We start from the raw sequence: 27462 nt of genomic DNA on the forward strand, positions 1-27462 counted from the left end.
AGAGCGCGCGCGCCCGCGCCGCCCCGGCTCCCGCGTTCGCTCCTTTGTTCCCGCCCACGCGCGGCCCATTTACACGGGTCGGGTTCCAGGCACCGCCCCGTCCCCCCGGTAGCCAATCGGGGCCGGCGCCTGGCACCCCCCCCCCTCGCCCCGCCCTCCCCGGAACCCGGCGAGCTCCGCCCCCTCCCCCGCCCGTGCCCACGTGGTCTCGGCCTCCCCGGATCCGGGTCGTTCGCGAGTTCTGGTCCCCGCGCCCGCGGCTGGCTCCGCTCGCAGGGCCTCCCTCGCAGGTGGCTGCTGGCCCCCGCGGCCCCCCCACGCCGCACGCGCCCGCCCCCATCCCCGCAGCCCCGGCTCCGAGGCCGCGGGCAGCCCCCGGACGGCTCTGGGGGCGCAGCTGGCGCCGCCCGCCCCCCCCCACCCCGCGGTAGGCCGCGCCCCGCGGGAGCATCCGCTAGGGAGATGGTCGTGCACTCGGTGCCCGCCGAAGTCACCGTGATCCTGTTAGATATCGAAGGTACCACTACCCCGATTGCTTTCGTGAAGGTGAGGGGCGGAAAGAGCGGGGGACTGACTTGTGCTTACATGCAATTTGAATAGAAAAAAAAAAAGGTTGATTTGTTAAAAAAAGAAAAAGTCTTGCAGATTTTGCATTAGAGACCTGGAGGCGGCTGTGCGTCTTTGGCAGCCTCGCTGTGGGACGCGGGGAGGAGGAGGGAGACGGGCAGGGTGCCGGGCTCGCTTGCACCGTCTGCACCGCTGCAGGGCCCAGCCCGGGTTCGGTGCTGGTGGGGGTGGGGTGGTGGCCTGGGCGCAGGGGCGCAAGTCCCCCCGGAGCAGCCCCGCAGGTAAGCGCCGGGCCTGTGCTGCCGGCTCGCGCTCGGCCGGGCGTTCTCCCTCCTAGGCGGCTACGCTGCCCAGATGGACCTTGCAGCTCTCTCTGGCCTCTGGGGCTTCGGTCACTCCGTCCCAGCCCTGCCGGTGGGGACCGCCCGGCACGCTGTTCGGACCCTGGGCCCCGCGCCGGGGAAGACCGCACTGATGTTGGAAGCACGGCTGGATGACGGTCGTTTTCTCGGGAGAACTGGGAAGGTCGACGCTGTTAGAACGCAAGGCCTTCCTCCCAGGGGCTGGAGAGAGATGGACAGCGGGCATCCTGCATCCCACGGGGTTCCCCCCTCCCCCGCCACCCCCAGCACCGCCCGGTGGAGTCCCAAGTGCAGAGCCAAGAATGACCCCCTGAGCAGCCGATGTGACCCAACCCTTAGAGATAATAATAATAATAGAAAAAGAAGTCTTCAGATGTCTAAGAGTTTATTTTGCAGCTCTGGCCTGCAACCTAAGCCACAAGTTTATGGCTTTGCATGGTAGCAAAGAAAAAAAGGTGCGGCGCCCTAGCCTGTCCAGACAGGTAAATGTCAAATCTTAGTCTTGCTTTTAAATTTTTTAAAGTCCAACAGGTAGGGCAGTTGCCTTGCACGCACCCAACCCTGGTTTGATCCTTTGCACCCCATGCAATTCCCTGATTCCCGCCAGGAGTAAGCCCTCAGGACCACTAGGTGTGGCCCCAAGAACAAAAAACAGAAGCCCTTAAGAATTCTGCTAGGGGGTGGGGCTGGAGCAATAGCATAGCGGGTAGGGCGCTTGCCTTGCACGCGGCCGACCCAGGCTGACCCAGGTTCGAATCCCAGCATCCCATATGGTCCCCTGAGCACCGCCAGGGGTAATTCCTGAGTGTAGAACCAGGAGTAACCCCTGTGCATTGCTGGGTGTGACCCAAAAAGCAAAAAAAAAAAAAAAAAAAAAAAAAAAAAAAGAATTCTGCTAGGGGGACTGAAGAGATAGTATAGCGTGTAGGGCTCCTGTCTTGCGTGCGGCTTACCGTGGTTGGAGCACCTGCATCCCATATGGTCCCTCCCTGAGCACTGCCAGGAATGATCCCTGAGCACAGCCGGGTGTGACCTACCCCCCAAAAAACAACTGCTAGAGATTTTGGCCGAGTGTGTTCACTAGAGGGACTCGTGTACTGTTAGCCCTTAGATGTCCTTGACCAGTAAGAAAAATCTGCCAACTTTTGGAAAATATTTTCCAAAAATAAAAAACTTCCAATAATCTTGAGCAGTCTGGACGATAAAGGCTTTTCTGCCCATTCCTGAGTTTTTTTTTTTTTTTTCTTTTTTGGGTCACACCCAGAGATGCGCAGGGGTTACTCCTGGCTCTGCACTCAGGAATCACTCCCGGCGGTGCTCAGGGGACCATATGGGATTCTGGGATTTGAACCCGGGTTGGCTGCGTGCAAGGCAAACGCCCTCCCCGCTGTGCTATCACTCCAGCCCCGCATTCCTGAGTTTTAAATTATTAAGTTTTATTTTGAACAATTACCAGTGAGGAATAATTGTATTTTTGGTTTTGTTTTGTTTTGGGGCTACACCTGGCTCTGCACTCAGGAAGTATACCTGGCGGTGCGAGGGGGGGGGCACCAATACTAGGTGCTTGGATCAAATTATGTCGGCAGCGTACAAGGCAATGGCCCCATTGGGCTGTGCTGTGGCTCCAGCCCCAGGAATAATCTTGATGTAGTGTATCTTTTCAGGCTCCACGACAACAGTGTTCTTTCAGAAGAAGTGAGTGTCCTGCATAGTAGTACTCGGGGAGTTTCTGAAATTCATGAACACCACCCCCTCCCCCCCAATTTTAAGCCAGGGCGACATTTTCAGAAAGACTCAGGATTGAGGCTGCAGATACACTACCGGAGTAGGGTGCCTGCCTTGCACGCTGCCAACTGGCATCCCATCTGGCTCCGTTGAGCACCGCAGGGAGGAATTACTCCCGAGTGCAGAGCCAAGCCCTGAGCATTGCCAGGTGTATGGCGGTATGGCGCAAACACTTGAAAAAGTATATACTCAGGATTGCTCATATGCTGATTGAATCGACTTTCGTGGACCGATGACAAAGAAACTATTCATTTTCTTGAAGTTTGTGTGTGTGTGTGTGTGTGTGTGTGTGTGTGTGTGTGTGTGGTGTGTAGGGAGGGTAAGGGAAGGTCCGAGTCTTTGCAGTGACTATTCTCTCCCAGTTTTAACTCTTATTTATTTATTTATTTTGCTTTTTGGGTCACACCCGGCGATGCACAGGGGTCACTCCTGGCTCTGCACTCAGGAACTACCCTTGGCGGTGCTCAGGGGACCTTATAGGATGCTGGGAATCGAACCCGGGTCTGCCGCGTGCAAGGCAGATGCCCTACCCGCTGTGCTATCACTCCAGCCCCTTGCTTATCTATTTTTGACACATCTGGCTGTGCTCCTGGCTGTGCTCAGGGCTTACCCTGGCTCTGTACTCTGGGGCTCCGGCATCACTCCTGTTGGACTCAGGGGACCAAAGAAGGTGCTGGGATAGAACATGGGTCAGATGCAAGGCAAGCATCTCTAGCTCCCAGGGATAGTGATAGGAGAGGCCTTCATGTGGTGTGAGAGTTGTACCGTTCTTGGAAAACGGTTTTAGGGAATAAGATACCTGCAGCAAATTAGTCTTGTGATAAAACACAAGACAACACCTTTCCCACCTGTGCCTTATGCCAGAATATATTTTTGCACCTCTCGTAGTTGCTAGCTTAGTTGTTTGCAGAGCTTTTTGCCAAGTGTCACAGGGGTCTAAATAGGTGTGTGTGTGTGTGTGTGTGTGTGTGTGTGTGTGTGTGTGTGTGTGTGTGTGTGTGTGTGTGTGTGTTTTCCCTCGGTTGACAAATTTAAGGCAAGCTCCAAAAAATGATTTGGGGTTCTTGTATAAAGGACATTTCTTACATTCTGTCATGTAATCTCACTTATTCCTAATTTGCTACACGCAAATTCATCAAAACTGATCTTTAGAAGAATATATTCAGAAGAACATGGGGTCTCTATGGATGTTTTTTTTATAAATATGCAGGATCCATTATCAAATGCACCCCTGGGAAATGATAGGCTATACATGTTCAACAAGATTTTTTTTTTTTTTTTTTTTTGGTTTTTGGGTCACACCTGGCGATGCACAGGGGTTACTCCTGGCTCTGCACTCAGGAATTACTCCTGGCGGTGCTCAGGGGACCATATGGGATGCTGGGATTTGAACCCGGGTCGGCCGCGTGCAAGGCAAACGCCCTACCCGCTATGCTATCACTCCAGCCCCAAGATTTTTTTTTTTTCCAGTTTTTCGTCCATACCTGGGGCTGCTCAGGGTTTACTCCAGGCTCTGCGCTCGGAAATCACTCCTGGTTGTGCTGGGGGGAACATACGGGGTGCTGGGAATTAAATTTGGGTTGGATGCATGCAAGCAAGCACCCTACCCTTGTACTCTCTTATACATCAACAAAATTTCCTCATTGTACAATTTTCAGGATTTTCATATCACACATGAGCTTCGAGTCTCCCAGTAAGTAGTATTTTAGAAATTTAACTGAAGCGACAATAAGTGCTTCTATTCTAGCAAGAGTATTTAGGGATGGGATGATTTTTGTGAGCAAACATTCAAGGACTGAACTTTGTGTGTGTGTGTGTGTGTGTGTGTGTGTGTGTGTGTGTGTGTGTGTGTCACACCCGGCGATGCTCAGGGGTTACTCCTGGCTCTGCACTCAGAAATTACCCCTGGCGGTGCTCAGGGGACCATATGGGATGCTGGGAATCGAGCCCGGGTTGGTCGCGTGCAAGGCAAACGCCCTCCCCGCTGTGCTATCGCTGGAGCCCCTCAAGGACTGAACTTGTGAGTAGCAGGAGAAGGGCTCAGTCCTGTCCTTGCTGAGTTGGGAATTGGGCGGCGTTCACTTCAGGCTCTTTCCATCCCATTCAGAATGTGAACTTGTCTTACTTTCTGCGGCCTGGTGAATGGAAGCAAGTAACTGAGGAGTTGTAGTCCTGTGACTTCCCGGGTCTGCCTGGGTCACAGCTGGTGGGGGTCTGCAGAGCTGCTGCTGGCTGTGCCGGGGCCCACAAGGTGCAGCCCAGCTCCTGGATTCTCTTTTTCTGGGAGTTTCCAGTTGATTTGCATATGAGGCCGCCTGACCCGGTAAGACAATACCGAGAATCCAGCCACAGACTCTCAGTGTGGGAAAGGCTGTCTCTGGGCCGACAGACCGTCCTTTGCTTGCTCAGGGCGTGCAAATAGTTTCGCCATATTCCCTCAGGCTGCTGGCAAAAACTGGTTTTACTTCCTCCCAATTAGGTCTCATTTTCTCTGAGTTAAAGAATTGTTCAATTTCTAGAGGAAGAAGGCCGCAGGGATCATCTGAATAAAAGAGTCAGTTGGGGGCTGGAGCGATAGCACAGCGGGTAGGGCAGGGCAGGGTAGGGCAGGGCAGGGTAGGGCAGGGCAGGGTAGGGCAGGGCAGGGCAGGGCAGGGTAGGGCAGGGCAGGGTAGGGCAGGGCAGGGCGTTTGCCTTGCACACGGCCGACCTGGGTTCGATTCCCAGCATCCCACGTGGTCCCCTGAGCACCGCCAGGAGTAATTCCTGAGTGCAGAGCCAGGAGTAACCCCTGTGCATCCTGCCAGGTGTGACCCAAAATAAATAAATAAATAAATAAATAAATGAGTCAGTTGATGGCCGCTAAGTTGTTCCGTGTGGCCCTCAGCACAGCTGGCGGGGGAGGGGACAGAGTGAAGGCAGAGCCCAGTTTTCCTCGGGTGTTCCCCACTGCGTCCGATTCCTGAAGCCACCAGCCCCGTGGCGCCGCGGAACTCGGGCCTCCGTATCCGAGAGCCGGTGACGTCCTACTGCTCTTTGTCAGAGTGAATGCAGGCACTACCAGTATTGCTTGTACGTTGTGTGTATTCATCGATCTCAGTAGGTTTTAAGAAAAATCGAAACTTGAAGGTGAGATTCGAAGAAGTGGGCGTGAATGTTCATTTTTCTTCCCTTCCCTGCTGTGAGTGGATTTCCCCCCCACCCCTTGGTCTTTGCCCTTCGTGACCTAACACTCACTTCCTGGCCTTGTTCTCCGTAGACCTGTGCAGTAGCACGGTCCTCTGTTGTGAGCTTGTCACTACTATTGTTAACTCTGTGTATTTTTTTGCCTAGTCACCGTGGGTCGCAGGGTTCCAATCAATGCCTGCATAGGTGCTGCTTCCCTCCCTGAGTGGGGCCACCCCCCCACCCCATTTCCCTCCCACCTTAAGTATATTTTTCTTTCGTTTGGGGGCTACACCTGGCAGTGCTCAGTGCTCACTCCTGGGTCACTCTTGGTGGGCTCTGATCACTCTCGATCACCCAGTTGGGGTGCTGGGGTTTGAATCCGTGTCAGCTGTGTGCAGGGTCAGTGCTGGACCCGCTGTGCTGCTGCACTGTCGCTCTGTCCCCACAACTGTTATTTCGAAGTGGGAGGAAAATGGCGTCTCCTCCCTGGAAATGTTCTCTGATCGCGTGGTTTCCCTGTTGCACTGAGCCAGGCCGCGTACCGACCTAGCCGGCTTGCGTTTCTGTTCTGTGAGGTTGAGGTCAACCCTTTTATTAGCCACTACGGAATCGCTGATTCCTTTTCTGTAAGTCACTTGGGGAGAGCTTGGATGCCAATCGGGGGTTTGCAAGACCGTCCTTGTAAACGCTCCTTTCTGGTTTCGGTGTTGGCGGTGTCAGGCGCACTGATACTCTTGAAACCTTGAAATTCCTTCTGCTGCTGTAGCTGAGTCCCAAAGGATGCGGCTGTGCCTGGGATTGCCGGGGATTGCGCTGGAGGCCTCACGCAGGCAGGCCCGGGCCTCGCAGAATTCCTAGAGAACACACCAGGTGGGGTCTGGGAGCCTTTGATCGGAACTTTGTCATCAGCTGGCGAATATACACCTGGCTTGGTGCCTTTCACTTCATATGTGACTCACGTCGAACACCCCACTCGAGGCACTTACGCCGTAAAACACTTGTGTATTAACAGGACTCGTCTGTTTTCTTGTAATCAAGAATGCCAGGGGCTTGTAGGGGGTCATGCCCCTTGGGTTTCATGTTTGTTTATTTGCTTTTTGGTCACACCGGCGATGTACAGGGGTTACTCCTGGTTCTACACTCAGGAATTACTCCTGGCGGTGCTCAGGGGACCATATGGGATGCTGGGATTCGAACCTGGGTCGGCCGCGTGCAAGGCAAATGCCCTACCCGCTGTGCTATCGCTCCCACCCCTGGGTTTCATGTTTTGTGATGCTATGTGCTTGTACCTAACCAAAAAGGACGAGAAAAGTGTATGGGGGACTGATGTCAGCCTCAGTTTTGGTAGGTGAGAAACGCAAACATTTAATCTCCAGATAAGGAGGGCGGCTTGTATTCGAGTTTGGCCAAAATGTGTCTGGGGCACTTGGTGCCTCCCTGTGATGGTGGGAACCTCTCCGGGCCTGTGTGTCTCCTCACCACTGCGTAAGGCTCCTCTGGGCGCCAGCTCGGGGCCCCTGCCGCCCAGCCTCTGCCCTCCCCCTACAACGTCTCTTTTTAATTTAAAATCGTCTCTTAGACAAACGCTGACATTGGGTAGGAAGTTTATACTTAAACAGTCCTCGCAGAAACCTAACGCGTGCCTGAAAAGGTTTATGTTAGAGCTGTAAAGGCGTTTCTCAGCAGTGCGGGAACTAGTGATCCACGATTCCGAGGCAGCGTTCGAACAGTAGTTAATTCTTAGGGATGGAAAATGTTTTGGGGGTCGAGGAGGCAGTGCAGCGGCTCAAGCGATTACTTGCCTGGGTACAGCCCCCGCTGCCTGACCCGGCCACGTCACCCTGAGTACAGCTGTCTGTGGCCCCCATTCTTCCCCCTTCCCAAGTTGTTGTTGTTGTTGTTGTTGCTGTTTGTGTGTGTGTGGGGGGGGTTTGTTTGTTTTGGTTTTTGGGCCACGCTCCTGGCTGTGCGCTCAGGAGTCACTCCTCTTGGTGCTCAGGGGACCGTATGGGATGCTGGGGATGGACCCAGGAGGGATGGCCGCGTGTTTACCCAGCTGCTCGCCCTGGGCCCGTTTTGTGTCGTGTTTTTAAGTGAATCCTGGCCACAGTATGAAAGTTGATCACTGTATCACTCTATCACTGTCATCCCGTTGCTCATCGATTTGCTCGAGCGGGCACCAGTAATGTCTCCATTGTGAGACTTGCTGTTACTGCATATCGAATATGCCACGGGGAGCTTGCCAGCCTCTGCCGTGTGGGCGAGATATTCTCTGAGGCTTGCCCGGCTCTCCGAGAGGGGCGGAGGAATTGAACCCAGGTCGGCCGCGTGCAAGGCGAACGAACGTCCTACCCCCTGTGCTATTGCTCCAGCCCCGTGAAAGTTGAGTCTTCCGGAACACCGGGGCTTAGAAATCATCCCAGTCTGGAGGGACCCCCGGGATTTCTCTGTCCGTGAGGGACCCTGCCACCAGTGGTGTCGGAGTTCAGTCCCCCCAGTGCCCCCGCCAGTCACGGGACAAGCTGGGTCCCGCTGACAGTAACTGACAAGTTCATCAATAAGCCTCACGGTTGGAAAGGAAAGGTCTCTGGCGGCAGTTCCCGGAGCTGGCACCTCTCAGAGTAACGGCCGTGCGTGGCTCCGTGGGGCCGTCGGTCCCCCCTTTCGACAGCGTCGTGCCGTAGGTGTCGGGCTCAGTCCTTTAGCCTTCCGAGGGCAGACCAGCTTGCTGACGGCCTTGCAAGCCCCAGGCGCGCGCAGCTGTCCTGTGGCCGGTGGCATTTGGGAAAGAGAAACTGTCTTCGCTTTGGGGCCCAGTTGCCACGAGCTGCGCCTTCCTGGTGCTTCTCTCCGTCCCTTCGCCGTTTGCGGGGTCAGGAGCCGGGTTGGGGGCGGGCAGGAGAGAAGGGGCCCGTCTCTCCCCTCCACAGATCCCACACGAGTGTGAGCCCCCGCGGCACCCGCTGTGGCCGGGAGAGAAGGGCCTGTGAGAGCCGCGGCCGCCTGGCCCGTCCACACGCGCCTGGTGCCAGCGGCTTCCCTGGAAGGCCGCTCCCTTGCTCCCTTTCCCCGGCCAAGTGCTCGCCCTCCTCCCCCCCGGGCTCCAGGCGCTCATCTCAGCGGGCACAGAAGCTCCAGCCCTTCCTTCAGACGCTTGGGGCCCGTCTCCAGTCCCTTTGCTTGGCCTTGTGCTTCAGACCCGACGCTCCTGCTTCCGGCCTTCACGACAGGGACTCCGGTGGGGGTCTCAGCCCACCTGGTCACTGCAGACTCCTCAGGGCTCCTGGGGACGGAAGCCGCTGTCGCCCCCCCCCCCCCCCCCACAAACGGGACTGCAGTGGGCGACACAGCGAGGCTCCTACCACGTCAGAACCCCCAGAGCGGACTGGCCTTCATCCCCCTCCCTCCCCCCATGAATAGTCATTTAGGGCCTTGAGAAAAACACAGCCCAGTTGACCGTCCCCACTTTTGGGGTGCCCAGAAGCCCCTCCCAGCAATCCTGGGCCACCTGGCTCAATGTCTGCAGCCCGGAAGCCCAGGGTGCGGTCATCCCACAGGCCTGTGGTGCCCGGCGCTCCGGGGCTGTACTTAGCAGTGCGAGGGAACCGGATTTGCTTGTGTGTCGACTCCTCTCGGCAGTGCTCACAGGCTGCTCCTGGTTTTGTGCTCAGGTGAGGCTGCTGCTCTGGGCGTCATTTGCGTGGCGGGATCAGCCGCAGACCCCGTGCTCGGGCACAGCCGTGGTCAGCCCACTGCTGTCCCCGCCCTGGGAAGCCCCCGCTGTTAACGTTGACGTATTTCCAGGTCGTGGGGAGCGAACCCCAGGCCTCACGTGCCAGCTTTGCCACTGGCCCGAGTTTGCGCCTCCTTTCTGAGCTTTTGCTCCGGCGTTTCCTGTGGGTGGGGGAGCCTCCTGGGAGTCGCTCTGGAGGCCCAGGGACCCGGCTGGCGATTCTCCGTCAGCTGGGCCATGGGGGCAGTGCCAGGGGCACCAGGCCACCCCCGTGGTGCCCGGACTCGGTGCCCTGCCCTGGCGTCCTGACTGCTCAGGTAAGCTGCAAGGGGTGTCTTTCACTTCGCTTATTCCTGCCTCTTGGAAGTTTGTATTTTCCATCTTTCAGCTCTCCGCCGAGGAAAACAAGGTAGGACGTATCCTTACTGTACAAGTGTGGTTTTGCATACAGCCTTTGGTCTTCACATCCTGAGCTCGTTTGCTATTCAAAATGGGGTTTGTTCTTGGGAGAGGTCGGGAGGGCGAGGGAGGGGTGCTCCCCCCTCCCTGATGCTCTGGCCCCTTCCGTCCTCCCCCCAGGTCACTAGCTCCGTCTTCAGGGGCCCCCCTGGACCGGAAGCTCCCTGGACCCCTTCCCAGGGGACTCTGATTTCAGAGTAGTTTTCTTTTCCGAGACTGACGTCTCAAGACAGGGGTTCTTTGTCTGCTGGGTACGTCCGTGAAGGGCTCATTTCTTTTTTCTCTTCGTGGTGTCTGATCACAGACAGCAGGGAAGCCTGGGCTGGGCAGAAACCCTGACTTTCTGTTGTGCACTTCACCGTCACGGGCCTCTCGGCTGGAAAGCGGAGGGAACAGTAGGGCATTCTTTCCCGGGGGTTGTCGTGAGGACTGGAGAGAGATCGTGCAAGCCCGTAATATGAGGACATGGTGAGTGCTTGGTATGAGGAGTGGTGCTGGGCGGTGACTAGATTCTGGAGGTCATGTGTATTCTGATTCACCTGGGGACACACCCACACACACACTCACACACACACACACACACACACACACACACCCCTGATCACTCATTCTGTGTCTGTCCCTCTCCTTTTTGCGCACTCAAACACACACATACACACACACACACACACACACACACCCTGAGCCCAGGAGCTCGTCACTCATTCTTGTCTGTCCCTCTCCCTCTTCCCCGTTCCACTCAGCATGGCACTCTCCGTCTCTATCCATTTATAAGTGAATTTAATGACTTCGCTTTCCCTAACAGCTGCATCGTATTCCATTGTGTAGATGTACCGTAGTTTCTTTATCCCGTCTGTTCTCGGGCTGTTGTAAATAATGCTGCGATGAACATAGAAGTGCAGATGGCGTTTCTGCTGTGCGTATATTCCCAGAAGTGGTATTGCTGGGTGGGTCGTATGGGATCCCAGTTTCTAGCTTTGTGTGAGAATGCCCGTATTGTTTTCCCAAGAAGGCCAGGCTGGTCGGCATTCCGAGCAGCAGTGAAGGAGAGTCCCTTCCTCCCCGCTCCCGCGCCAGCACTGGCTGCTCTTGTTCTTCTGGGTGTGAGCAGTCTCTGTGGTGTGAGATGGTATCTCATTGCTTTCATTTGCATCTTCCAGATTAAGGATGTAGAACATTTTTTCAAATTTTATTTTAATGAATCACCGTGAGATACAGTTACAGACTTAGAAACTTTGGTGATTATGTTTCAGTTATACAATGTTCCAGTACCCATCTCTCCACCAGTGCTCATTCTCTACCACCAATGTCCCCAGTGTCCCTCCTGCCACCCCCACCCCTTCCCACCGCCTGCCTCTGTGACAGGCACATTCCCTCTCTCTCTCTCTCTCCTTTTGGGTGTTGTGGTTTGCGGTACAGGTACCAAGCGGCCATCCTGTTTGGTCCATAGTCTGCTCTCAGCACGCATCTCCCCTCCCGAGTGATCCCTCCAAGCATCATTTACTTAGTGGTCCCTTCTCTATCCCGGCTGCCTTTGCCCCCAGCATGTGAGGCCGGCTGCTAAGCTGTGGAGATCCTCCTGGCCCTTATCTCGACTGTACCTAGGTGTTAGTTTCCTATCATGTTACTGTATATTTCACAAAGGAGTGCAGTCCCCTCTGTGTCTGTCCCTCGCTTTCTGATTCATTTCCCTTAGCATGATACTCTCCATGACCACCCACTTGTATGCAAATTTCATGATTTCACGCTGATGTAGAACATTTTTTTCATGTGCCTTTTGGGCATTTGTATTTCTTCTTTGCAAGTTTCTGTTCATTTCTTCTCATTTTCTGATGGAGTTGGATGTTTTTTCTTGTAAAGTTCAACCAGGGCCTTACACATCTTGGATGTTAACCCCTTATCTGATGGGTATCGGGTAAATCATCTTTTCCATGTTGTGGGCTGTCTCTGTGTCCTGGTCACCATTTCCTTTGAGGCTCAGAAGCTTCTTGGTTTGTCGTCCCGATGGTTTATCCTTGTGAAGCGTCTACTCTCACCATGAAGCTCATCCCTGCGCCCTATTCTGGGTCTCTGTTCTTGATTTGATTTTGGGCTTTGGGTCACACCTGGCAATGCTCAGGGGTCATTCCTGGAGGGCTTGGGGGCCATGCCGGGTGCTGGGGCTCAAACCCAGGCTGGCCACATGCGAGGCCAGTGCCCTTCCCGCTCTACTGGGTGTATCTTATTTTGGGGTGTTTTGGGGGCCACCCCTGGCGGTGTTCAGGGCTCACTCCTGGCTCTGCACTTGGGGATCCCTCCCGTCGGGGCTCAGCGGACCGTAGAGGGTGCTGGTGATGGGACCCGGTTTGCTGTGTGCCAGGCCAGGGCCCTCCCCGCCGGACTGTCCCTCGGGGCCCTGTGCTTTAAAATTGTTTCCGGACTTCATCCCCGGGGAATGATAACCTTCTTCTCTGCAGTGTGATTCACTGTCGCTAATTCGATTAGGGCTTGTCGTCAATGACAGTGTAATCTTCCCAGTAGGCTTCCGAAGACACTTTCCAGTATCAGCAGCACATCCTTGGGAACACAGCTCCGGAAGTCCGTTCCCAAGGTCCAGCTCCGAAGGGAGTTGGTGGAGCTTGCTTATTCTGTGACGACCTGGCCGCCAGGTTCTGTATCTCTGAGGCTCCGTGGCTCCAGGTGGGAACTAGACTGAACGCCTGACCCTGTGGTTGCAAATACCTAGTCAAGAGGTTGTGGCCGGAACATCACGTACTGCATCACTGGCAGTATATACTGCATCACTGGCGGTATATACTGCATCACTGGCCGCATGCAGTTCCCGCTCAATTTCGGAATGGGAGGGGAAATAAGAGTGCTGTTTGGAAAACATTTCGAGAGGGGCTTTCGCAGTGAAAGGGACAGTGATAGTGGCAGTAGTGGCAGGACTTGGTTTCTGAGCCCCTGGTAGACCTGTCAGCAGGGCTACAGGGCTGGTGTTCTGGGGTGAAAGTTCACGCCCTTAGGGGTCAGTAACCTTGTGGGAGAGAGGCAGTGGTCACTGTTTGTGATTATGTAAGTCATTTAAATCCCGCCTTCTCAGGTCCCTGCAAAATGAATATTGCCTATGAGTAAATAGACTCAGCGTGCGATAACTTCCTGCTGTAACAGTTCAGTTGTTTTCAATTCCCTCTGGGGCCGGCAGTCATCATTCAGCCTGGAATTGGGGGTGTCCAGTTTTTCAGCCGGGGTACTGGAGATAAGTACTCTTCTCTGTTGTGCCCAGTTTCTGCTAACTTTATTCTCTGGGTAAGCTTCCTCTTATTTACTTATATGTGTTTATTTTTGTAATGTGTGGTTTGATTTAAAGCCAGCAAATCTGGGATTTAATTCTTTCTGTTTGTTTTTGTGTTTTGAGCCACACCTGGTGGTGCTCAGGGCTTACTCCTGGCTCTGTGCTCAGGGATCACTCCTGGTGGTGCTCGGAGTCCGTATGCGATGCGGGTTGGCCACATGCAGCTGCCTCTCCAGCCTCCGTGATTTGTTGTTTTGTTTGGGGCCATACTGTGCAGTATCAGGGTTGCTCTTGGCTCTGCACTCAGGAATCACTGCTAGCGGTGCCCAGGGGACCATACGGGTGCTCGGGACTGAGCTCGGGGTGCTGTGTGCCGGGCAGACTCCCTACCCGCTGCACTTTTGCTCTAGCCCCGGGCGATTTTTTAAAACTAAATTTGGCCTAATTTCTGCTGTAAGATCGCACCTATTCTTTGTAGAAAATAGATGACGCAAGAATGTTCCCCGTGTAACCGCACCGGTTGAGAGGGAATCTTGGTGAGCCTTTGGGTTCTGCGCATTCTGGCCGTCATCTCGTTGTTTCCTTCCTTGGGCTGGGGCAGACGGGACAGGGCCCCGGGTCCCGTGGTGTGGGGCCCCTCCTGCTCGGGGCAGGGCCCCGGGTCCCGTGGTGTGGGGCCCCTCCTGCTCGGGGCAGGGCCCCGGCTCCCGTGGTGTGGGGCCCCTCCTGCTCGGGACAGGGCCCCGGCTCCCGTGGTGTGGGGCCCCTCCTGCCCGCAGGCGGCTCGCTCCAGCCTCCTCCTGCCCTAAGGCCGGTTCCCCAGAGCAGGCCCTGTGCCCTCTGCGTGTGTGACCTGTTTTGTTTGTTCAGAGAATGTCGCTTGTTTTTAAGACAGCGATTTTGCTGTTTCTCCTCTGAGGTAAAGATACTAGCCCGCGTGTACGGCTTCTGTCTGGTTTTCTGTATGAAAAAGTTAAAAGCTCTCAGACGCTGCAAATCCTTTGTACTGTGTGGTTCCCTTGGCGGAGCCTTTCTTTTCTTTTTTTCTTTTTTCTTTTTTTTTTTTTTTTTTTGCTTTTTGAGTCACACCCAGCGATGCACAGGAATTATTCCTGGCGGTGCTCAGGGGACCATGTGGGATGCTGGGAATTGAACCCGGGTCGTCCGTGTGCAAGGCAAACACCCTCGCCGCTGTGCTATCGCTCCAGCCCCTGGCGGAGCCTTTCTTGCTTGATGCTGACTCCTTCCCCACTCTCAGGGGTCACTCCTGGCGGGGCCGAGGGGCCGAGCGTGTGGCCGGAGACAGTCTGGGCCAGCCGCGTGCAGGCCGCGCCCTCCGCTGCTCTGCAGCCCTCAGGAGGCTTCTCACAGGGTTTGAGTAGCCGGACGCCTGAATATTACCCATCACCTGTTTCTTGTGTGTCTTCTCCCCTTGTTGAGGGCTTTGGGGCACGTCTCGCAGAGGCCAGGGCTCATTCCTGGCTCCGAGGTCAGGGCACCCTGGCCATGCCCGGGGGCGGATGGGGGGCCTGGGAGCAAACAGGGGGTGTTCAGCACTTCCGCCTCATCACCTTTTTTTTGTTTAATTTTTTAAATTTTTTTAATGAGGGCTGTAGTGATAGCACAGCGGCCGACCCGGGTTCAAATCCCAGCATCCCATTTGGTCTCCTGAGCACCGCCAGGGATGATTCCTGAGTGCAGAGCCAGGACTGACCCCTGTGCATCGCCGGGTGTGACCCAAAAAGCAAAAAAAAAAATTTTTTTTTTTTTAATGAATCCCGTACAGTTACAGACTGAGAAACCTTGGTGATTGTTCCAGTCATACAGTGATCGAGCACCCATCCCTCCACCAGGGCCGTTCCCCACCACCAGTGTTCCCAGGACCCCCGCCACCCCCCCCAGCCCGCCAGCCTGCTTCGGTGGCAGCACATTCCCTTTCTCTCTCTCTCTCTCTCTCTCTCTCTCTCTCTCTCTCTCTCTCTCTCTCTCTCTCTCTCTCTCTCTCTCTCTCTCTCCTTTTGCGTGTTATGACAGACTCATTACCTTTTTATTGCCCGTCTTCACGGGTAACGACTAGGGTTACGATTTTATTGGCTACTTCTCTGACCCGTCACTGAGACGGCCGCTCGCCCGTAGAGCAGCCCCGTATCTGGCCTTGCCGCTCTCCGTGCGGCAGCGTCTTTAATTAGCTCGCAGGGTCTCTGTGGCTTTTAACGGGGCCCTTTGAGAACGCTGCCCTTGGGCCGCGTGGAAACAGACCTAGAGTGTCCCCCGTGCCTTGGCGGGGTCTAACCCCGCCCCCGGGAAGGCGGGTATTCTCATTTGCCAGTTTTGTCGCCCTGAGCCAGAACAGTTCCTTGGTGTCTGGTGGGACAGAAATACGGGACAGCGTATTGGGTTGGTCGCCGTGTCCCCCCGCCCCAGACATGATGTGTCAATGCACGAGGCCTCCCCTGGAGGCGGGGCCGGCAGTGCTTCGGGACGAGTTGTGTGCAGCTTCGGTGGCTCTTAGACGCCCTGCTTTTTTGGGCGCCACGCCTGGCCGTGTTCGGGGGGTACTCCCAGCTTTGTGCTCAGGGTTCACTCTTGGGGCCTGGAGAGCCATACGGGTGCCGGGGATTGAGTCTGATCCGGCTGTGCACACGGCAGGCGCCCTACCCTTTGCCCCCCCACTCCGGTCCCGACTCAGCCTTTCTGCTCTCAGGGTGCCTTTATACCTCTCTCAGGGTGGGTGGCACCCCGGGAGTGCTGGCACAGCGGGAGGGCACCCCCTTTTCCAGCCCTGGGTGCAATTGGAGCCCCCCCCCCCGGAAGTCAGCCAAATACGTCTGTGAATCTCTGTTTTATGCTCTTGTTTGCTTAGTCCTTGGTCCACTCCAGGCGCTGATGAGGGCTGATGAGGGCTTCCTCCCAGCTCTGCTCAGGGATCCCGCCCAGCACGGCTCAGGACCCTGTTTGGAGCCGGGGATTCGAACCCAGGGCAGGCGCCCCGCCCGCAGTTCCAGCTCCCCAGCCCACTGCGTCCCTCGTTCTTCCCCACCCAGAGAGCTTCCGGTTATGTGAACTCTGTCCTAGGAATTAGAACGCTGTCAAATGTGTCTTTAAGAGCCGGGGAGAGCTCGGCATCGCTTCTGCCTCACCTGGTGCCTTGTGCTCTCTGTCACGCACCAGGGGCCTTTGGAAACTCCTGTCCCTCCTCAAAGAACGCAAGTGGAAGGGGGAACAGCGTCTTGCTTTGCAGAGCCTGACACCGTGTTCTCTCCAAAGAGGGCTCGGGGGGCCGCGGCTCCTGGGTCACGTTGAGAGTCTCTGCCCTGGTCGTCTCTCCGGAGAAGCCTTCCCTCCCCCACCTCACCTCTCGTGGCCACGTTGTCCCGTTTCATGCCCAGCCTGTACCAGTCTCTGATGGACCGTTTGTCTTGACCGTTAAAGGGCCCTTGGCCGCCTCAGCGTGCGTCATGGGAATGGGGGACGGCGTTTGCTGGTTCCGCCCTTTGATTCTGGAGTCAGTCAGTATCGGAAAGCTGAGAATCGGCTTGAGAAACAAGGCCTCGGAGTCAGCGCGCTCGCGGGTCTGCCTGACAGCGAGGGGCCTGCCCGGAGTTGCGCCTGCGGCCTGCGCTGAGGCTGATGTTCCCTTTCTCCTTCCCCGCGCCAGCCTCGGCTGTTGCGTCCGGGTTCCCGCCCTGCCCTCCCCGCCCCCTTCCCCGGCGTCTTCCTTCAGCTTCGCCATCGATTTGCCTCCTTTGTTCCCTTCTATGTGACCCACCTGGACCAGCCTATTTTTTTGTTTGTTTGCTTTGGGGCTCACTCAACAGTGCTCGGGATGACTCCTGGCAGGGTTCAGGGACCCACACGGTGCCCGGGCCCGAACCTGGGTCAGCTGAGTGGAAAGCAGTTGCCCCGCCCAGTTGGTTTCCACTGGCCCAGCCGGCCTCTCCGACATCAGGTCAGCACTCGCACACCTGTTCCTGGGCTGGGGGCGGGGGGCGTGTGCAGGGTTGCTGTGGGCTTCCCGGCCCTGCTCGGGCCCTTGATCGTCACTGGGTGCAGGTCAAAGGCTGCCCAGTGGCCTGGTGGCACTGCGTCCTCGGGCTCAGGGATTGCTGGGAGTGAGCCCCAGGCTTCCTGAGCACTGTTTAGAGGTGCCCCCTGACCCCCCCCCCCTCGCACCCCCGGTTGGTCCATGCGGTCCGTTTGATACCTAAGTTGCTGTCATAAATAAATGTGAGCGTTTGGACCTAAGAGAAATCCTGCGCTTGTACTGACAGGTCAGCTTCACAGCTTTCTGTGGACTGTTCTAGACTGTTCTACGGGTAGTCATTACCCCCCCCCCCCCAAAAAAAAAGAAGAACTGTAATCAGGTCTCATTTAAAACACCTGTGGACGAGGCCCTCCCAGCAGAGGTTTGAGTCACGGACACCTGCTCAGTCTCCTGGAGCGGCCCGGAGACCCAGCGGTGGGCGAGAGGCGCTGCGTCCTGTCCCCAGGGAGCCCTGCCCCAGCAGCCAGCCAGTGCAGGGGTCCGAGGCCGCCTCTGAAGCGTCAGCAGCGGGGGCGTGTGGGCCGGGTGGAAGCGGTTCCCGTCGGGGCCTGGGATGGCAGAGCCGCTGTGAACAAAGGCGGTTCAGTGAAGGTTCCTTTACCCGCGTAGCTGCTGGGCTGGGTTTGCCGCCTGCCTTGGTGTCGCCGAGTCTGGTCCGGTTCGTGGGTTTCGTGGTCTCTGTTTCTCTCCGAAGGCCGCGGCGGCGATTCACGCTCCAGGGGGGTTTGCAGGGGCTTCGTGGCTCACGTGTGCCAAGGTGAGATTATTGGCAGCCTCGTTCTCATGCACGTAACTAAAGCTTCTTCTTCTTCTTTTTTCTTTCTCTCTTGCTCTTTTCTCCAGGACATTTTATTTCCTTACATCAGAGAAAATGTTCAGGAGTATCTGCAGACCCACTGGGAAGAAGAGGAGTGCCAGCAGGATGTCAGCCTTTTGAGGAAACAGGTTGGGACGTCTGGGTTCCACTGCTTCGACACCCGAGAGCGTCCCAGAGTCGAGGACGTGGGGCGTAGGCGTCCCTAGAGCAGGAAGCTTGAGCTTGGGGTCCCCGGGCCTGGCAGCGGCTGAAATGTGCCCGCTGGGGAGGCCACGGACCCTCCCGCACCTCTGGGGTCGCTTCCAGATTCCTGAGCATATTACCCGTTCGCAGAGTGAAGCCTTCTCTGCGTGACACGCATCAGGCGTGCCACCCATCAGGCGTGCCACCCCGCTGGCGCCCCTGGCTGAGTGACCCCTCTGGCCTGCACTGTCTGTCCTCATGCAGGTAACGCCTGGGCAGCGCCTGATCCTTCTTGGAAACCGCTCGAGTGGCAGAGCTTCCCGCTCTGCAGGGCTGGCTCCTGCCGCAGTTTCCCGCGCTGTTTCCAGGGGGCTTTGTTGAGTGGGCAGTGTGGCAGGTAGCGATAGGAAGTTTTCTTGTTACGAGTTAGGATGGGAGATGGAATCGCAGCCTTTGGAGCCTGGGTGGAAGTTTCTAGATGATTTAGGATTTGCCAGAAGTACTCTCCTATTCCCTCATTGTCTTGTCGCCACCTTGGAATCCTCAAAGGTGGGCGTGGCACTGCCACAGTCTGGTTCCAAAGAGGTGGTGAGGGGCTTGCAGGGCGAGGACGGTGGCGGAGGTCGGCGGGAACCAGCCCTAGACATTGCGTTGCCGGCTGCTGTTCACCGGCCCCTCGGCACAGGCTGTTTTTATGTATTTTGCTTTTTTGGCACCACACTCAAGGTACTCAGGGATTACTCTTTGGCCCCTAAACTTTTTTTTTTTTTAATTGCTTTTTTGGGTCACACCCGGCTATGCACAGGGGTCAGTCCTGGCTCATGCACTCAAGAATCACCCCTGGCGTTGCTCAGGGGACCATATGGGATGCTGGGATTTGAACCTGGGTCGGCCGCATGCAAGGCAAACACCCTACCCGCTGTGCTATTGCTCCAGCCCCCTCCTTTTTTTTTTAAATTGAGATTTGCTTTTTTTTTTCAAAAGAAGTTTCATTGAAGTTTGCTGATCCTAGTAGAGGAATCAACAAGCCAGGTTTTACTACCTCATTATACTTGGTTCTTCTCGCATCCAACATGCCTCTAGATGCTCTAAGTTTTGGCTGTAGTGAAAAAGTGACCATTTAGGGTCACACCCAGTGATGCTCAGGGGTCACTCCTGGTGCTGCTTGGGGAACCCTATGGGATGCCGGAGATCGAACCTGGGTTGGGTTGGCCTGTGCAGGGCAATGCCCTACCCTCTGTACTGTCGCTCCGGCCCCAGAATCCTCGCTTTTTTTTTTTTTTTTTAAAGGAATCATAGAATTTGGTGCCTTACTTTGCAGCTGTGTGCTGGGGGCCAGAGAGAGTTGCAGAAAGCTCCACTTTTCAGATCTCAGGTAAAGATCGGCTGGAAGCCAAGCTCTGTCGTTGACGGCACGTTGTTTCCTGCAGGCCGAAGAGGACTCGCAGCTGGATGGGGCCGTCCCCATCCCGGCCGCCGGGGGCAGCGGGGGCGAGGAGCCCGCACGGCTGATCCAGGCGGTGGTGGATAACGTGTGCTGGCAGATGTCCCTGGACCGGAAGAGCACCGCGCTGAAGCAGCTGCAGGGCCACATGTGGAGGGCGGCCTTCACGGCCGGCCACGTGAAAGCAGAGTAAGTAGCGCGCGGCTGCTGGCCTCCCGCCACAGCGGGCACGCATCCAGGTCTCAGGCCGGGGCATGACTCAGGGACGGGGCACTCTGCGTATTCGTACGCAGCCCGGGTTGAGCCCTGCCACCAGATTAAAAGTGAGTTATGAAGGGTGTTTGTTTGGGTTGGGCCGGGGGGGGGGGCACACCCGGCCGTGCTCAGGATTTGAGTCAGGGATCGCTCCTGGGAGAACCCGGGTTGGCCGCGTGCGAGGCCGGTGCCCACCCTGCCGCCCTCCCGCTCTGACCCCTGTTAGAAGTCCTCACTGAGACACTAGCACAAGACTCTAGACCTTCCTGATGTGAGTCTTGAGAACCAAGCTGGTTTCTGGCTACCTGTATATATATTTTCCTTTCCAATGAGATGGCATTTCTTTTTCTTCTTTTTTTTTTTGCATTTTGGGTCACACCCAGCGATGCTCAGGGCTTACTCCTGGCTCTACACTCAGGAATTACTCCTGGCAGTGCTGGGGGACCTTATGGGATACGGGGGATCGAACCCGGGTTGGCCGTGTGCAAGGCAAACACCCTCCCCGCTGTGCTATCGCTCCGGCTCCCAGATGTCATTTCTTAATTTATGTGCTTTACCCCTAGCGTCCACCTTTTAATACCAGTTTGGTCTAATTTGGCTTGATTTGGTCTTTGGGTCCTCCCTGGTGCCTGGTGGTGCTCGGGGCTTACTCCTGTCTCTGCACTCAGGGGTTGCTCCTGGCAGGCGCGGGATCAGGTGGGATGCCAGGGATTGAATCCAGGTTGACCACATGCGTGGCAAGTGCCCTGCCCACTGTTTTCTTGTTCCGGCCTCGCATCCGCCTTTGACAGGAGGTGGCGTTTGAGGATGTTCCAGTGATGGAGTATCATGTCAAAGCTGGTTTGCTTTGTAAACACTCAGAGCAGTCAGGAGCCACCCCCAAGGCACTCAGCGCTCCCTTTTCTTCCTCTTGGTCTCTTTGCTCTAAAGCCAGGTGCTTGCATGGGGATAGCGTAGAGTTTAAAGCTTAAAGCCCTTTGCAGCGGTAACTCTTTGTGCATGAAAGAATATTCTCCCCATGGCTCACAGAGTAACAGGAGCTCGGTACTCCTGGACTGCTTTGGGATTAGTTGGTCTCTCATTTATAATTCATACAAAAATAGTGAGCTGTTTCATTCAGTAGATTGTGTATTCAACAAATAAAATACGAGGGGCCACGCCGCTTCCCCCACCCTGGGGAAGCCGATGGCGGATGGCAATGGGCAGGCGAAAGAAGGGAAAGAAGGGAGGGAGGGAGGGAGGGAGGGAGGAAGGAAGGAGGGAGGGAGGGAGGGAGGGAGGGAGGGAGGGAGGGAGGGAGGGAGGGAAGGAGGGAAGGAGGGAAGGAAGGAAGGAAGGAAGGAAGGAAGGAAGGAAGGAAGGAAGGAAGGAAGGAAGGAAGGAAGGAAGGAAGGAAAGGAAGGAAGGAAGGAAGGAAGGAAGGAAGGAAGGAAGGAAGGAAGGAAGGAAGGAAGGACATATGTTGGTGTCAGTTGCAGTTTATTCCAATCTCCTCTCCATTCTCCTGGTTCTCCTGCTTCTCTCTCTGGATCCCCCCAGCCCACGCTTACAGCCTAGTCTATATAGAAATTATGTAGGGGGGACACAGCGGTGGGGTTGAACATTAACAAGTCAACAAAGAGAGGTCAGGCCACTCCTCCAGGAGATTAACTCAAGGACAAAATCTAAGTAATCTAAGGAGATTACTCCAGATTCCCAGGAGATCCGCTCAAGGGTGGGATCCCGTCTAGGGCGTCTCGCTTTCTTCTTTCCTCAGCTAGCAGTCCACCTCCCCGTTCCTTCTGCTATTCACCTCACTCATCTCCTGTGATTCCACCACCGCGCGTGGAGGTCCCCACAGACTAAGGAGTAAGGCCGAGCGTCAGGTTTCACAAGGCCAGACGGGGCACCAGGGCGGTAGGACAGCATGTAGGGCACTTGCCCTGCACGCAGCTGATCCGGGTTCAATTCCCAGCACTCCACATTGTCCCACGAGCATGGACAGGAGTGATCTCTGAGCACAGAGCCAGCAGTGAGCCCCGTGCACCGGTAGGTACGGCCCAACCCCTCCCTCAAAAACAGAAAACACAAGACTCCAGTGATGGGCCATATGAGACAGAGCAGTGTCTTAATTGAGTGCATGGCATCCTCGAATACATTGAAAGTTTAGGTTTCCGGGGCTGGAGCAATAGTGCAGCGGGTAGGGCATTTGCCTTGCACACGGTTGACCCGGGTTCGATTCCCAGCATCCCAGGAGCACCGCCAGGAGTAATTCCTAAGTGCAGAGCCAGGAGTAACCCCTGTGCATCGCTGGGTGTGACCCAAAAAGAAAAAAAAAATTTAGGTTTCCTTAGTTCTCAGGAAATGTTTGCTTTCCTAGCCTGCAAATCTTAATGACGTTGAACCCACTCGGCTTTTGTTCTTTCATTTGTCTGGGCCTTCCCCAGCATGTTCCCTGCTTTCCCCACGCCCTTTGGGCCGTTGCTTAGCCTTTTGTCACAGGGTATATGAAAGGTGGTAGATAACAGTATAGCACTATTGTCTGCTTTTATGAGTTCCTGCGGAATGATAAAGGATCACTTTCTCGTTCTTTGTGGTACTTTGGGGGTCACATCCAGTGTCGCCCCATTTGGTATGGCCCCCAAAATACCAGGGGCTGGTCCTACGGGCCATGTGCTTGGGGACCGGGCATTTGCCTGGGGCCTTGGCTTGCTGAGTGTGTGCGGGGCCGTGTCCCCGTCCCCTGGCCCTCACGACTATGGCTGTCTGGCAAGACCGGTGTTCCTTCCGTGGGGAGTGTGGCTTCTGCCCTGCCGTCTGCCGGAGTCGATGGTCCTGTGGAGTTGCTACTGGGAGTGGCTGTTTGTGCACAGTGACCTGTGACCACTGTCTCAGCTGTGTTTCATCTGGCTACGATGACATGTTCTCCGTTTCAACTTGGTGGTCTTTCTCATCTTCCTTGTAGGTTCTTTGAAGACGTAGTTCCGGCAGTCAGGAAATGGAGAGAGGCCGGGATGAAGGTGTATATCTATTCTTCAGGGAGTGTCGAGGCACAGAAGCTACTATTTGGGCATTCTACAGAGGGTGATATTCTTGAGGTAAGACGACTGAGGGCTTTACTTTTTGACATTACAAAAGCGTGAAATTATATGACCGTGAAAGCAGTACGCTACAGCCGCAAGCCGAGTCCATGTTCTCATACGCAGGTTATAAAAAGAAGCGGGGAAACTGGGGAATCCATCACCGGGAAATATTCTGAGATACCACTTTTTGCACCAGAGGTTCTTAAATTTTGTTGTGCATATGAATCACTTGGGGTTGCTTCTTTGTTTTTTCTTTCTTGGATAACACCCGGTGATGCACAGGGGTTACTCCTGGCTCAGGCACTCAGGAATTACTCCTGGCAGTGCTCGGGGGACCATATGGGATGCTGGGACTCAAACCCAGGTCAGCTGTGTGCAAGGCAAACGCCCTACTGGCTGTGCTATTGCTCCAGCCCCAACCCAGATATTCTTCGGGTGACCAGGGCATATACAAATTCTCGTAGAAGTTTTTAAATATTTTAATTAGAAAATAAAAATTTCTTAGTGCCGGTGTGACAGGACCGCGGGGAAGGCATTTGCCTTGCCCACGTGACCTGGGCAAATCTCTGGCATCCCATGTGGCTCCCCTCTCCCCGAGCACCGCCAGGAGTAATTCCTGAGTGTAGAGCCAGGAGTAACCTCTGAGTATCGCCGGGTGTGACCCAAAAGCCACCTCCGGGGAAAGAAAAAAAAAGGAAAGGAAAGTTTCTTGCTGATACATATAACAGCTTGTCAGTGTGGAGCTAGAGAGATCTTTTCATTCTGGGATCAAAGGGATATTTGGAGCATTTTATTAGGCGTGAAACCCAGACCAGTAATTAGTTTGGATTCAAATAGTGCTTTAAGAATAGAAAGCAGGGCGTGCATATTTGAGAGTATTTTTGATAGACCCATTAATCCCAGTGGCGGGAAACTGCTGATTATAAAGTGTATGTCGGGTTGGCAGCTTTCTTGTTCCAAGGGTTTGTTGTTCCAAAATCATTCTTTTTTTTTTTCCAAAATAATTCTTGACTTTTTATTTTTATTTTATTTATTTTTAAAATTTATTCTTTTATTGAATCATCACTCTTGACTTTTGTAACCCCCCTAGGGTGCTCTTTTCGGTTGATTTTAAGTATTTCTAGAGTCACCTGGGTTGTCGGGGGGCTGGAGACAAGCGTCTCTGATGTGGGTCTCTCCCGTCCTGTGCTCAGCTCGTTGACGGCCACTTTGACACCAAGATCGGACACAAGGTGGAGAGCGAGAGTTACCGGAAGATCGCAGACAGCATCGGTTGCTCCACCAACAACATCTTGTTTCTGACGGACGTCACTGGAGGTGAGTGAGTGGCGGCACGGCTCATACTGCTACGTTCTGGGGCGGCACTGAACTGGCTCTGCGCACGTGCTCCGTCTTAGGTGAGCACTGGAGAGAGAGTATAGGGACTGTGCACAGCGTGCTCCATACCATGTGTATCCCTTGAGCTCTCCAGCAGTGCTCCCTCGGCACGGGGCCAGGAGTCGGCCCTGAACACTATTGGGTTGGCCCCAAAGCCTAAGAAATAAAAGAATAAATTTGTGGGGGCCCTTAAAGATGAGGTTTTGTGGGTGTTTTTTTTTTTTTTTTTTTTTTTTTTTTTTTGCTTTTTGGGTCACACCCAGCAATGCTCAGGGTTCCTCCTGGCTCTGCACTTAGGAATTGCTCCTGGCAGTGCTCAGGGGAACCATATGGGATGCCAGGGATCGAACCCATGTCGGCCGCGTGCAAGGCAAACGCCCTCCCCGCTGTGCTATCGCTCCAGCCCCCGAGGTTTTTTGGGTTTTTCTAAGTCTTCAAGCGTCCTGGTTTGCAGAGTTGCTCCTAGTGCAGCTGTCGCAGACACTCGGCGCCCCCGGCACCAACCCCCCACCAGTGACCTTCCGCCACCACTGGGCCCAGTGTCCCACCCACCACCCCCAGCCCTGTCCCCTCTGCCGTCACAGAATAATTCACTTCACTTATATTGCTTGTCACAATAAAACGGCAAGTGAAGTGATCAAAACGTAGTTTAGAGAGAGACTCACGATTAAATCTCGGAAGACATCAGCTAGCCACAAAAATTTCTCAGATAAGCCGATCCCCGGTGGAGAATCCAGGGTGACCTCGTGAGGGGTCCGGCCAAGCCCCCGCCCTGCTGAAGTAGTCGGGAAGCTCGGCCGGTTGCATGGCGGGGGCCCGAAAATGAAAAGAATCTTTAAAAAAGAAGTGGTCACGGACCTGTCCAGCTCTCCAGTTACACACACACACACACACACACACACACACACACACACACACACACACACACAGAGAAATAGGAAGGGCAGGGGGGAGTGAGATATGCACGCACACACACGCGCGCGTGCGCGCGCGCACACACACACACACACACACAGACACACACACACGAAGGGCAGTGGGGAGTGAGATGTGCACACCCTGGCCCCTGGCTGGCTTAGTCCGGAGGAGTCTACACTGGCGTCTGAGTGTCCTACTTGTGCAGCGTGACCCTCACGTCTGACGGCGCCCACACACCCTCTGCTCCTCGGTTCTGTCCATGATGAGGAGCCGGCGTGGCCATCAGCGGGGCCAGCCGCAGTGCCGGCCCTGAGGCGTGTGTGACATGCGGCTCGGAACACCCGTGCGTGCCTGGGGGCGCCTCTCAGGACTCCGGCTCCTCTCCTCCGCCTGGCTTCGGGGCCTGTAGCTGCAGCTGCGCGCCCAGATGCTTGGACTGCGGCGGGGGGGGGGGATGACAGTTCCGTCCTGGGCACGGTGGGCCGCAGTCCAGTCAGCCCCCCGTGCCCGTCTCCCGCTCCGCAGTCATGGTCCCAGGGCCAGAGCTATAGTACACACGGCCGACCCGGGTTCGACTCCCAGCATCCCATAGGGTCCCCCGAGCACCGCCAGGGGTAATTCCTGAGTGCAGAGCCAGGAGGAACCCCTGAGCATCCCCGGGTGGGACCCCAAAAGCCATAAAACCCAGCAAAGCACATAGTCGTGGTCCCCAGGGCCACCCCGGTTCCTGACACGCGTGTCCCTCTCTGCAGAGGCCAGCGCGGCCGAGGCTGCCGACGTGCACGTGGCCGTGGTGGTGCGACCGGGCAATGCGGGCCTGACGGACGACGAGAAGACCTACTACCGCCTCATCACGTCCTTCAGCGAGCTGGCGCTGCCCGCCTCCGCCTAGCCCCGCGGCCGGAGGGCTCCGAGATCACAGCCATGCACACGCGTGCGTCCCAGTGTCCGTGCCTGTACATATGTGTGTGTGTCCACATTGCCTTTCAGAGTCACATACGTGAGAAGAAGAAAAAAAAAACTTGTTTCCCGGAAGAGGAAGCTCGTGCGGGAAGAAGCCTCTGGACGGACACAGGATGGGTCTGAGAAAGTGCCGGAAGCCGGAGCCCGACTGCTGTGTTAGGGCCAGCGTGTGGCTCACGGGAGAAGCGACGGCCACCAAGGTCAGGTGTGGCGTGTTTTGAGCTCGTGTACAGAAATGGAAAGATGGGTTCTAGAACTTACTCTGAAGCCTCGTTATTAAAAAAAAAAAACAAAACTGGATGTGTTTCGCAGTCTTCTTCCTCATAGTTGTTCACTTCCCTCCTGTGTGATCGAGAAGATTCTAGTAGCTGAGTTTGGAAGCGTTAGCCTCCCCGTAACCCAAAGGCAAAGCCGTTTGTTTCTGCTCGAAAGAGCGAGATCGGGAAAGGGAGCACTCCGGAGCCTGGGCCCACCGAGACTGGCTTCAGGGACTCGCCGGTGGTCGTGGCGTGACCCTCTCAGCGGCCACCGCCTCCCCGCCAAGAGTGACGGCGAGACGAGGAAGATTCAGGGACCATCGCGGCCATCCTGATCGTGCCGGTGGATAGGACAGTCGCCTTCTAACCGCTCGGCACAGCTCGGGAGTGACGCTACCTGCTGTTTAATGTTAGAAGGAAGTTTGTCGAGATGAATCGCCTCTCCGTGATATTTTCTTCTGAAATGAATTTGAGAAATGTAAATTTTATAATGGCATTAATTTATCCTTGTTTGAATCTAATAAGATCAGTTTTATGTTGTGATTAATAAAGCGTTTTCTTCTTCACTCAGTGTTTTGTTTTGGGGGTGGGTTTGCAGTCCGGGCAGTGCTCTGGGGTCACTCCTGGTTGGTGGCCAGGGAATGCGGCGGGTCAGAACTGGGCGGGCCGGGTGTGAGGCAGGTGCCCTTCCCGGGACTGTTGCTCTGCCCTCCACTCGGTCCTTGTTAGTCAGTGGTTGGCCCTGGGACTCTGCCACGTAACTACCGTGAACAAGAGGAAAGCCGGAGTCAAA

The 27462-nt window shown here is 55.4% G+C and overlaps 1 protein-coding gene across 1 annotated transcript; it reads left to right on the forward strand.

The window, feature by feature from the left end:
- Positions 1-212: 212 nt before the first annotated feature.
- Positions 213-27235, forward strand: ENOPH1 (enolase-phosphatase 1). The gene is made up of 6 exons (XM_055138926.1): positions 213-546; positions 18237-18338; positions 19824-20026; positions 23037-23169; positions 24348-24471; positions 26202-27235. The coding sequence occupies exons 1-6, from the start codon at positions 463-465 to the stop codon at positions 26339-26341; spliced, it is 786 nt and encodes a 261-aa protein (XP_054994901.1). The 5' UTR covers positions 213-462; the 3' UTR covers positions 26342-27235.
- The last annotated feature ends 227 nt before the right edge of the window (positions 27236-27462 follow it).

The sequence above is a fragment of the Sorex araneus genome, chromosome 5 (genome assembly GCF_027595985.1).
Source record: "Sorex araneus isolate mSorAra2 chromosome 5, mSorAra2.pri, whole genome shotgun sequence".
NCBI lineage: Eukaryota > Metazoa > Chordata > Mammalia > Eulipotyphla > Soricidae > Sorex > Sorex araneus.

What these genes read in the sequence shown, in the direction of transcription:
- ENOPH1 (XM_055138926.1), top strand. Translation starts at nt 463, where the DNA reads ATGGTCGTGCACTCGGTGCCCGCCGAAGTCACCGTGATCCTGTTAGAT. An exon ending in CCCCGATTGCTTTCGTGAAG is followed by an intron (nt 547 to 18,236) that starts GTGAGGGGCGGA and finishes TCTTTTCTCCAG; the next exon opens with GACATTTTATTTCCTTACAT. An exon ending in GCCGGCCACGTGAAAGCAGA is followed by an intron (nt 20,027 to 23,036) that starts GTAAGTAGCGCG and finishes TCTTCCTTGTAG; the next exon opens with GTTCTTTGAAGACGTAGTTC.